Below are 12,380 nucleotides of genomic sequence, written 5' to 3'. Positions count from 1 at the left end.
CCGTCACTGGAGACTCAGGCCTAAACCAGCGTCTGGGACCGAGCTCCTCTGCTTGTGTTGGTTGCAGGTTGTGCTTCTCCCAGCATTTAGTGCTTAGGTGACGTATGTATTCGTCCCCTGGCCCTGGTTTAGTGGTGAACACAGGCTTTTACGGCACGATGCTCTCACAGGAAACATTCCTTTCTTTAAGTTACAGAATAAATATGTGCCATAAAATAGAATTTCCCTTTGGGCTCAGGTTTTAGCGTAGCTGAAGTATTAGGCTCATACATCTATGACATAATAAAACCTGCTTCCCACTGTATTTATGTGTTTGCCTCTGCCAGCAGTTACTGTACGGTGGATGCTTCATTAGGAGCTGTGTCCTGGCTTAGGTGCCTCATCCTCCAGCTGATGGATGCGATGGAATCCCGCTGGGTGGAGTTTTCTGCGTCTGTCTTTCAGACGGCAGACAGCGCTGAGCGGGGGAGACAGGCTGAGAGGAAATCGATGGCACGTAAATTTCCAGCCACTAAAGAGGACAAAGCCAGAGTCTCTCTTCCACTCTTTGGTAAATTGATGTTTCTTTCCTGTATTAGCAGCCTGCAGGAACGGGTGGCTGCTGACTGATGACACTGTGTGGGAGGCTCAAGGTGCAGCGTGAGGGAAAATGGGAGATGTTATTATAGTCTGGTTGCAGACTGAATTCCCCCGTCGCCTCGTGTGATGGCTGAACCGGTCTGAAGTATTTTTAGCCGTGTTTTGCTGCAGGTCTGAAGACGCGGTTGAGCCGTGCCAAGCCGGTGACACACGGGTGCTGCCAAGCCTCAGACATGCCGACGCACTGCACATGCATATTTATGGTGAGAGCCGCCGTCGCTGCCAAGTCATTACTGGGAAATCTGTTCACGGGAACCTTCCTGCTTCCAGGGACCCTGTGAGACACGTCGGCCCCACGCAGACGCGCAGCAGTTACCAACACAGATGATTGAATCAGGCCGAATACGCTTCAAGTCGTTGTTATTAAATATGTTTGGCCACAGCTGTTGTTGGCAGGTTGTTTGCACATGATGGAATCTATGTAGTAACGTTGGCACATGCTCACATCGGCAAAGTTCTTCTAAACGTGACCTAAAGGTGCAGAGAAAGTTTTTTTGGAGATGCAGTTTTGTGCTTTCGCTAAAATAGCAACACCTACACACAGATGCACACGGGTCAGCATTAAAGACAACAACACAGGAGTCCGGCTGAGGCTGAGGAGGAGTTGTGTTGAGGAGGAGTTGATGCTGAGGAGGAGCTGATGCTGAGGAGGAGCTGATGCTGAGGAGGAGTCGGTGCTGAGGAGGAGCTGATGCTGAGGAGGAGTCGGTGCTGAGGAGGAGTTGATGCTGAGAAGGAGGTGATGCTGAGGTGATGCTGAGGAGGAGCTGATGTTGAGGTGATGCTGAGGAGGAGCTGATGTTGAGGTGATGCTGAGGAGAAGCTGATGCTGAGGTGATGCTGATGCTTAGGTGATGCTGAGGAGGAGTCGGTGCTGAGGAGGAGCTGATACTGAGGAGGAGTCGGTGCTGAGGAGGAGCTGATGCTGAGGAGGAGTCGGTGCTGAGGAGGAGTTGATGCTGAGGTGATGCTGAGGAAGAGCTGATGTTGAGGTGATGCTGAGGAGGAGCTGATGCTGAGGTTATGCTGAGGTGATGCTAAGGAGGAGCGGATGTTGAGGTGATGCTGAGGAGGAGCTGATGCTGAGGTTATGCTGAGGTGATGCTGAGGAGGAGTCGGTGCTGAGGAGGAGTTGATGCTGAGAAGGAGGTGATGCTGAGGTGATGCTGAGGAGGAGCTGATGTTGAGGTGATGCTAAGGAGGAGCGGATGTTGAGGTGATGCTGAGGAGGAGCTGATGTTGAGGTTATGCTGAGGAGGAGCTGAGGAGGAGTCGGTGCTGAGGAGGAGCCGTGCTGATGCTCCCTCCTGCAGCAGCGCTGCTGTGAGGAGGCACATGCGTGTGAAGCCTGGCAGGGTCTGAAGTCACCTGCTGTCACAGAGGAGCGCCGGAGGAGGAGCGCTGACCTTTCTGCATTGTGTGCACGCTGACGGAGCTGGGAGGAGGCCGAGCGCCACGCAGGCACGAGTCTGAGCCCGTAACACGTCACGTTAGAGCCGAGGGAGGAAGGAAATGAAAGGATGCAAGCTCTGCGCTGCGTTCTGGGAGGAGGAGAGCAAGGAACGCACGGTAAAAAAGTGGAGGCTAATCAGACCTAGCTTATCGCTGCTCAGCCCCAGAGAAACGTCCACATCGACCAACAAACCGAGACGTGCTCACGTGTTATGTCCTGATTCTGCCTCCGGTTTGTGACGGTGGGACCGTCTGTGGAGGCCTGGTGCCTAAAAGCTGAGTCTTTGTTCATTTTTAATGCTGCTGGGTTGAGCAGAGGAAACATGTTAAGCTCTGGCGCTGTCAGGAACACGCAGCAGCGCATCCACTGCTCTGAAAGTTCCCGGTGGAGGCCTGATCTCCGTCAGCACGTCCGCCTGCGCCTGTTCGGATAAACAGGTGCTTATTGCTCTTGACTCATGCTTCTTTCATCTGAGCGGCTCCGTCCTGTGGCATCTTAATCTGGAGGCATTTACATGTGAGCAGGGAACCCGGGTCCCAGAGGAGGAACTGGGAGCACTGGGAGGAAGACGGGCAGCAAATATACAGGAGGTTGTCGTGACAACCATCTGACGCCTTCAGTGCACTGTTTGTGGATCTTGGGGTAGAGACAGAAACTCAAACCTGATGCTGATGAGGTTCTCACTGATTTTGCATAGTGTTACTGTATGACCCAGTCTCACACGGCTCCAAACCCACAGCTGAAGACTGGTGGCCGCCTCCTGCTCGTTCCTTCTCATTCTGGGATGGTCGTGAAGCTGTTTACTCCATCATCAGGGAACATCTGTCAGTCTGAGGGAGGATGATGTTCATGATGCTCATTGAGCGGTGACGGTTAAGCAGTCATCAGCGCTGAAGTTCCAGTGTGGAGCAAAAGCTCAGCTGAGTCACTGAGGATGAAAAGAGGCCACGCGAGGAAGCAGCGCTGGATGCAGCTTGTTTGCAGCTGAGGATGATGAGGTTGAGGCTGGAAGTGAAAGACAGGAAGGAGGTGAAAGCTGAGAGGAAACTGCTGAGAGCAGCTTGCTCGGCCTCAGCGGCTCCTTCATTACATAAGCCGTGGTCTGAGTCGTTAGACATCCCGCTGGCTTCCATCGCGCCTGTTTCTCCGCATGCTCCAAAATGAGAAAAGCCCTAATGTTGCTAAATATTTAGCTGCGGGTCGTACAGTGCCGGTCCCCGCTGCTCCTGACACTCTGCCTTGGTAATTGTGCAGAGCGTTCCAAAGCCTCTGGGCTCCGGCTGTTGCTCCTGTTGTGGAAACTAATCACTTTTGTTTATTCTGAGAGTCTTTGTCCAAAAAGGACACGGATCAGGTACGAATGCAGAGAATGAGGATCAAGACCTCAGTGTGATGTGTTCGTTATGGTCTGGATGCTGCTCACACACACACACACACACACACACACACACACACACACACACACACACACACACACACACACTCTCTTAGCAGGGTTTTTTGCAGACTCTGTACCTGTATCTGCTCTCACTTTTCAATAAAACGGATCCTCATCCTCTCACCTTTACTGAACTAAAACGAACCCAACACAGTGAGTCTACATGGTGACAGTTGGGGGCTCCGTGTGTGTGTGTGTGTGTGTGTGTGTGTGTGTGTGTGTGTGTGTGTGTGTGTGTGTGTGTGTGTGTGTGTGTGTGTGTGTGTGTGGTCCGTGACCTGCCGTCAGATGGACTTTTGGCCCGTAGACGCCCCACGCGAGGTGCTGCGACGCCTGCGGACAGTAACGCGTCTCAGAATAGACTCTGCATCAGCCTCAGCCTCAGCACCAGCTGAGCCTGGACCCAGTGAGGGACGGGTGTGAGCAGAGACGCAGCAGCCGCTCGTCCACCGCTTATAAGGTGGCTTTAGTAGCAGACTGCACAGACGTGGGGAGAGATTGGACCCAGCATTAACCTCCCACAACAGAACAGGCTGAACCTGCTGAAACATCACAGCAACACTGGAGGAAACCAGTTGCAGTATCTTTACTTTTACTCACTCATTCTTTTTCTTTTTATGTTTCTAACAAAGTTTTCAAAGTGTTAATTGCTGCAGGCAGCAGCAAACGCGTGCATGTGTTATTATAAATGCAGCTTCCTGTTCGAGAGGTTCAGTGTTTAGGAAGCATCTTGATTTGAAGGTGCGTGTTGTGAGGACCGGCGACGTGTCTGGACTGAACCCGCCTCTCACCCTAAAGCTGGTTGGGACAGGCTCCGCCCCCCGCCCCCCCTACGGGCACCGAGCCTGTGTTCTGTCAGTGAACCTGGAGTAACCGTTGCCTCCCCTCTGTCTCCCACTTGTTCCACCCCCCCCATCTTTACCCCCAGGGCATCAGCAGCCTGTTCAGCTCTCTGAAGGTCGTCCGCCTGCTGCGTCTGGGCCGAGTGGCCAGGAAGCTGGACCACTACCTGGAGTACGGCGCCGCGGTCCTGGTCCTGCTGGTCTGTGTGTTTGGACTGGTGGCCCACTGGCTCGCCTGCATCTGGTAAACATCATTTACACCTATAGCAGCTCTTCTATGTCTGATACTGTCTGATTATTAAAGAGCTGGAGTGAAGAGGCATAAACTCACTTTAACACACTAAGCCTTAAATGCTGTTTATGCTCCTCAGTCTGCTCTTATGTTATTGATTCATGCTTTAATAACCATAATTAAGGTTTGCGGCTCATCGCAGATCCTTGAGTCGAAGCGATGAAGGACGTGAAGTCTGGCTTCTTCTTGTAAAGTTGTATAATCTTTGAGGGCTGTTCAGCTCCTTGGATGTTTTTGCTGTTGTGTCAACAGGTACAGCATCGGCGACTATGAGGTCATCGACGAGGCCACCAACACCATCAAGATGGACAGCTGGCTGTACCAGCTGGCCATCAGCATCGGGTCCCCGTACCGCTACAACGCCAGCGGGTCGGGCCGGTGGGAGGGCGGTCCGGGCAAGGACTCGCTCTACATCACCTCGCTGTACTTCACCATGACCAGCCTGACCACCATCGGCTTCGGAAACATCGCCCCCACCACAGACGGGGAGAAGATCTTCTCTGTGGCCATGATGATGGTGGGATGTGAGTAGGAGACGCCTCCCTTCGCTGTGGTCTCAGATGATGCTGCTTACGCGGTCCTGTTTCTCTTTACCAACCAGAGCTTTAGACTTCAGAGCTTTACTCTGAGGCTGCTGCAGGTTTATCCTGATTTATCAGCGATGGTTTCATCCGTCCCGTCTTTGTTTCTTCCTAATTTGGTTTCAGTCAAACTAAAGTCTCTCGTGTCTGTGTGTGAAGATCTAATGGAACCCTTTATTTAAGTCTTTGGAGCTCCTCTTTCTTCCTGCTGCTTCTTGTGGTCTCACTGTTTGTATCAGTGTCTACATCCTGGAGGAAAAGTTCCTTTCAGGCATTCATTTTGTACATCGTGCAGATTGTTGGTAGTGTGGCTTCATGTGCCACAGGGCGCATCAGGGGCTCTGAGGACTAATCCACAGGGGGCGCGGCCCCTGCATCCACCTACGAAGCCTCATCTGTTTACTCCTGAACTCGGAGGCCTGATCCGTCCTTGGATCTTATTGATCCTGCTGTTTGCTGTTTGAATGATTCCACGCGTTTGCTTGACTTACTCTTCATCCCTTCATGCAAATGAGCTGCACACTGTATAATGGAGGACGTGTTTGGCTGCTGGTTTCAAACCTTAGATGTGTTGTTTTCTCTTCAGTAAATAAAAACAGGAAAACTCAGTGTTTTCTGTTTCTAATGAAGCTCCAGTGAATACAAGTTGATTAATTCAATTTAGCTCAGAATAAAATTACTGGATGTTTGAAAACATCGTAGTCTCTGTTGTAACGAGTCGATGCTTTTACTCTGAAGCTTTGGATCCTGTAGCTGGTTTTTCTGCAGGAAGGACAAACCAGAAACTGAAGCCAATGGTTATTTTTAAGAGCGTTAAGTGTTTCATGCGTTTCTTAAAGTCTTGGCGAAACGTCGGACGAGCTGTCAGACTAATTTAGAAGCTGCCAGCGCTCCGGGACCTGGTCCGAGTGGGGGATTTGGACCCTGCGAAGCCTTCTTTTTTTTTTGGACAGGGGTGTTTTTCCTTTTTTGTCTCGGCCCGATCTGTCGCCGCCCCGGAGTTCAGTATCGGGACCGAGCCAGAACCCCTCTGGGCTGTTTTCCACTGTGTTGGGTCCTGGCAGCTGGACAGTGAACTGTCTGAGCTCGGTAGTAAACAATACACAGGCGTGATCTGCTGCTGGTGCCGGTTCTGTCTGGCTGTGACTGATAGTCTTCAAACGGCTGCGTGGCCACTTTCCTTATCTCGGCAAATGAGCGCTGACAGTGGGGGTCCAGTAACTTAGCTTTTCACTGGACACGGCCTCATGAATCAGTTAAAGCAGAGAGAAAAACCATGCAGTCCCTCCTCCTGTTAAGGAAGTATTCAGATCAGGTTTGGCCCGTTTGTGAGAACACGCTGAAGTTGCCAGGTTGTAAAAAGTCTCCTTCGTGTGACACCGACTCGTCTGTCCTGAACCACGTCAGACATAAAGTCACAGAGTTTAAAGATGTAAAATAAAGTTTATTACTTAAACACAATTCACAGAGGAATTGAGAAATAAAGAATTATTAAACCAACTAATCATGAGAACGTGAAGTAGTTGTAGTGGTGTGTGTTATATGAACCTGGACCTTGTATCAGATCACACACGTCTGATGTGTTTCCCCTCCGTCAGCAGGGATTTATTTCGTTATTACACAAACGCCCCTGAATAAAGTGAGTGGAGGCTCGGAGGCCTCCTGCTTCGCTCAGTCTTTGACTTCAACGTTAATCCCTCCTGACAAATGCTATGCTGGCGACAGAAACCAAATGTGAGGAGGCGTCTCGTCTAAAGGGAAAATGGCAGATTGGGCCTGTGGTTGATTGACGTGAAGCCCCGATTTCTGAGTTTGGTAGAATTAGAAGTAGGTCATCAATGAAGGACCCGCTGCGAAATAACTACAGTTGCAGTGAATCTGCAGACTCAGCAACTGGTCTGATTTCGTTTTGAATGATACACGCAGTGTGATGATACAGAATCTTTGTCTGAATAGAGATGACTCATTGTGATGACGCTCCTGAACATTGAAGCAGGACTTTTCTGCCTCTGTTAATCATCTTTAAGTCCACGGCTACAGACCGTGACATGTGGAGTCGAATGATGACATGTTCTATGAACACGGGTCATTTCCTGTAGAAACCAGCCCCTAAAAGTCTGCTCTGATCTGTAACTCACCGTCTGCTTTGTTTCCAGTTTTCCTAAACGTAGGACTCTTTCCAGCCTCGCTGTGAGTTTCCATCTCTCTCCTCGTGGTTCTGGCTCTTGGTTCCAACCTGGTTCTATTGTGTTTGTCACAGTCGCGCTGCTTCAGCTTCTATTTTCCTGCTCGTTCAGCACTTCTGAAGCAGCCGACTGCACCGTGAAGCATGCGATGATGCAAGAGGCGCATGCGTTCTGCTGCTTCCAGCCAACATCACATCTTCTGCCCCGGTTCAACTCACCCGCCTCGAACTGAAACGGTTCTTCACACTAACGGCTGGAGTCAGTAAAGTTATGATCAGACACGTTATAAGACTCGTTCTGCCGTCGCTCACACCTTGGAGGACGAGAGCTCGATCTCTTCCTGTTTTGACTCATCATAAGAACGCTGAGCAGATCCAAATGTATTTCTGTAGAGGTTTAAGTGGAACGTGAGGTGAGGCAGGAGTACCCGGCTCCAGCTCGCAGGAAATTATGGGCATTACCTGGGCTCCTGTTTGCAGCGCCAGTGGTGGACCCAGCCAGGCGGAAGGATGCCACCGGTTGGGCCCGGGGAGCCCAGTGTGACGGCTGAGAACACACTGTCCCAGACTCTGTGGGAGCGGAATAAAGGAGGGAGGTGACCTTTATTAGCTGCCCTATTATTTGTTTAAAGCACACCTGAAGGAAAGGGCTCAGGTGAAGACGTTTCCTGACCCGCCCCTGCTGCCCATCCACCGCTTCCCCAACCCTCCCAATGACAGCGGAGGAGATGGAGAAGGTGGGCGAAAACGATGCCTGGAGATGGAGAGGAAGGGAAAGAGATGAGCCAGAGGTTGAAGAGGGGGAGGCAGTGAAATGAGGGGATGAGAAGATGAGCAGAGGCTGGAGATGTCGTCCTCTCTGGCTGCAGCTGAGATGCTGTGATTAACATGGAGAGGAGCCCGTCCAGGAGGAGGAGAGAGACTTTTATTGTATTTCCTGATGCTGTGGGAGGCTCTGATGTGTGTGGCCTCTCTCTGACAGCAGCAACCGCCAGCTGATTAGTCCACTAATCCATAAAGACCCGTCTTCCTCTGTGTCTCATCACTTTTTCTCTCCAGCTCTCATTATCTCCCGCTGTCCCCACTTTTTCCTGCAGGCGTCCCTTCATCTCTGCTGAGCCCCCGTCTCTGGAACTGTTCCTTTCCTCGGAGTCATTCACATCCGAGCCTCTGTCCTCTGCTTCCAGGAGAAACCACCGCAGCATCAGCACCGGTCTCAGATTGGCTCATATTCATAGATATCAGCTGCAGGAGGGCCCTTTGTTCTGACGCCCGATGGTTCTGTTCTCCTCTGGTCTGTAACGGGTTCTTGTCCATTGGACAGCGGTGGTGTTTGTGTCTCGTCCTGCTCGGACTCTGCACGGGGCTGGTGCTGAGGCAGACGAGCCGTGGATGCGGGTCCTGACCTCGTGTTTCTGCCTGTTGCAGCCTCCTGTGGCTCCTCTGAGGATCCTGTGGCTGTGCCGTATTCACCGTTCTGCCCTCTAGGGGTTGCGTTACCTCACTCCTGGAGACTGCTCTTATTCTCTTTCATCACCAGGCTCTGGAAAGTCACAGCGCTGTCCGTAACAGAATGCTGAACACGGTGCCGTGTGCACAACGGGCGCCTTGATGCTCTGAATAATAAATGCAAAGAAAGGATTACAGTCTTTTTGCTTCGCTTGCAGAGTTTCACCTCAAGGTCTTGGAGTGAAGTAGATCTCCAAACAAGGATGTTGTCACAGAGATGCTGCAACACCAGGAATGTTTCCACCTTCATCCACGTCTGCTTATGTTCCACTGATGCAGCTGTGGAGGAGATGAGATCCTTGGAAAGCAGATCCCAACTCTGGGCTTATTCTGCGATAGATGATGAAGAGTAAACACCGGTCCTGTTGTATTGATATGAAGGAGAAAGCTTGTTTTTTATCTGTGAATGCTTCCGTCGCCTACGGAGTCCCAGACAAACGTTTGCTCTGATTTGTGCTTTTGTTGTCGGCCATTTACTGACTCACTCTCCCTGGTGCTCTGTGAACACTATACATCTGCATTCACATAATGACTTGGTGCATAATGTGTTCCTGCCACCATCAGACTGACGCTGTCAACAAATCCATCCATCCATCAGTGAAGCAGAGCAGGGGGGAAATAACAAGGCAGATGTATATGTTAGTGTTCTCAGGGATCCTTTGACACTAATATTGTGATTAAGTGTGTAATTTAGTAATTTAGGAACCACAAACAAAAGAAAACCAACCTGCTGTGGGTCTGTAGAGAGAACAGAGTCCGGCGGTTGAACCACAGGAGATCTGTGTCATGTTAAAAACACAGATGTTCAGACAGTGAGTCTGATCCTTTCTGATCCAGAGCCCTGATTCTGTGTGAGATGTGGACAGATGAGCAGGTGGACGTCCTCCTCAGGCAGGAAGGTCCAGCAGCTGCCTCCTTGTCGACATGGTAACCGCAGAAGGAGCCTCCTGCTCCTTCACGCTGTCAATGCAGAATGCTGCTGTCGAGTAAAAGCCCTCTGAGGTCATTACTGTTCAGTTGAAGAGGAACCCGGATCACGTAGATGAATCAGAACCAGGCTGGTGCTGTGTTAGTGGACCCCATATAGTTAGAGATGAACCTCTGGCGTCTTTGTGGACTGGGAGTCGCTGAACGTCCACATGTAGAAGGTTCACGCTGCGTAACCACTAAAGGTCTCTGCTCCTGAATCAGTGATCGACCGGTGATCGGCTGCTTCCCCAGGATCAAAGACGTGAGTTATGAGCAGCCCCGACTGCTCATAACTCCAGTTCCAGTGCTAGTTTGTCTGTATTGACCATGACTCTCACTGTGGGTTTAATGCACTTACCAGGGCAGTGTGTTCATTTAAGGAAACCCATGACGCTGCTCCCTTTGACTCGCGCCCGTGTTTGTGTGTCGGTCGACTCAGCGTGCGGATAATTGATCCTCAGCAGTGACCACAGGAACCGCTAATTGCTGTGTGTCTGCTTGTCGTGAGGAGGATGGTTCTGCAGATCAATACAACTATCAGTAGCAGATTAGTTGCTTTTCAATCAGAAATGTTTCCCAAGGTGGAGATTCTTTATGAAGAACCTGATCAGGATGCAACTTTTCTGGACGTGTTAAAATGCTGAAATGAGACGTGAACGCGAGGAAACGTTGGTTCTGTGCCTTTTCCTGATCCGGTTTGTTTACGTCCAGTCTGTGTGAGATGCTCGGTGGAACCAGGCGCTGGCCACAGCTCAGCGTTGCTGTGTGTTTGCACACTGGTCCCAGGACGTATTCATAGTGTGATGGATTCATTTTAGCTCAGCCTCTGAACAAATTACACCAACTAAAAACATTAGCAATAAATTTCACAACATTATGCTGGAGCTGAGCCTCAAATAATTAATCAGTTTCATCTATTTCACGTGTGCTCTGTAAATCACCCGGAGCTTTGGGTTTGTAGTAATTCACCCCCCAATTCCATAATCATAACCAGCTGTAATCGCCCTCGTGGTGAATCTCTTCCCGCTCATTCATTTATGAACCCAATCTCCTGATCATTCCCACAGTGAAAAGCCTCTAAAATTGGCAATCATTCCCTATTTTTATTCTAATTTTTTAATTTCTGCTCTTGTAATTTATGCCGGATCCATCGCTGCGACGCCTGCAGTCAGACAGGTAGCTTAGGGATAATTGAATCAAGCAGGTGCCAGGATGATAGATCTGTCCTTCTCAGGTATAATTGCTGACGGAGGGAAAATGGGGCCAAGCTGTGATTACCACAAGTCCCCGAGCGTGTGAGCTTTCATCACTGCCACCTACCTGTCTCACCGGCTGATCCTAGTATCCCCGTTAGGAGATCTCGTGGAGCAGGGAGCGTGAGCCTCACCCTCAGACGCTTCATAGCCAGACAGCGAGTGCAGCCGCAGATCCTGGATGAGCTGGAAGGTCGATGAGTGTCGGCTGCAGGTGTCACCTGATGCTGATGCACCGTTCAGGCAACCAAGGACTAGGCAGAGCACAACTGAAACACTGGCATCAACTGAAGGGACAAACCAGCTCGGTTTATGGCAGCTCCCACACAGCGACGACCCCGAAGCTCCGTTTAGTGTTAGTGTTACAGCGTAGTCACTTTTTGACAACACAAAGTTGGCGTCAAACAAACTGTGTTTGACTTCAGAGCTAATTCCTATGTAGCGTCCAACAGTAATTATCATTATTTATATTAATTTCAGGTTGTTTCTCACTCACAGGGTCACAGTTTTTTTCATTTATCAGCGTTTATTTACATATTGGCCCGAAATCCCAGTTCGTGGCAGATGACGTAGAAGCCAGTTAGTTTTCTGTTTCACAGCTGTAGGACCCATGTCTGCTATTGGAAGCAGCTCTGCCTGTTACTTCATGTCCAATGCGACGCCTGGACATGAAGTTCTTCCTTTCATTTCTTAGCATGTTTATTGGAATCCGTTGTCTGTAAATGGGCTGAACTGATGCTCGTTTATTTCCTCTGGCCATGTCCTCGTCTCACATGCAGTATTGGCTGTTATTCCCCAGTCGCAGCAGCTCAGATGTTGGTCCCTGCTCATAAACATGTCCTGTTGTTCAGCACCGTGCTCCTCCATGACTTCATTAGTGCTGCCTGGGCTCGGCTCCCGCTCCGCTGGGACCCGGCCCGGCCCCTCACGGCCTTGTTACCCTCAGCAGCCAAACCTCCGAACTGGATTATTTGTTCTGTGTGTTAATTCAGTTCCATTATTCAAAGTATAACTCTTTGTCTAAACATGACTACCAACATGTGCTCAGAGCATTTGTGTTTAGTGCATCCTAATATTCAGAAGCATTTCTGGTTTGTGCTGTTTGTGGAGCTCATGGATCCAGTTCTGCTCAGGCTGCAGGTCCCAGATTGTGTCCCGACCTTTTTGGTTTCGATCAGCGCTGTTGTTTTCATTTTTAAAAGAAATGTAGACAATGTTC

General features: G+C 50.2%; 1 protein-coding gene across 2 annotated transcripts in view; it reads left to right on the top strand.

Annotated features, from left to right (window-relative positions):
• Window positions 1-12,380, top strand: part of kcnh5b (potassium voltage-gated channel, subfamily H (eag-related), member 5b) — a 53,762-nt gene that overhangs the window by 15,868 nt on the left and 25,514 nt on the right. For both annotated transcript variants that reach the window (XM_029139212.3, XM_055505732.1), the window contains exons 7-8: window positions 4,459-4,616; window positions 4,917-5,188. In XM_029139212.3, the coding sequence (XP_028995045.1) occupies window positions 4,459-4,616; window positions 4,917-5,188 (430 nt within the window). The remainder of the gene's footprint in view (window positions 1-4,458; window positions 4,617-4,916; window positions 5,189-12,380) is intronic.

This window comes from Betta splendens, chromosome 22, assembly GCF_900634795.4.
Source record: "Betta splendens chromosome 22, fBetSpl5.4, whole genome shotgun sequence".
Lineage (NCBI taxonomy): Eukaryota > Metazoa > Chordata > Actinopteri > Anabantiformes > Osphronemidae > Betta > Betta splendens.
This window is presented reverse-complemented; position numbering and strand designations above follow the sequence as displayed.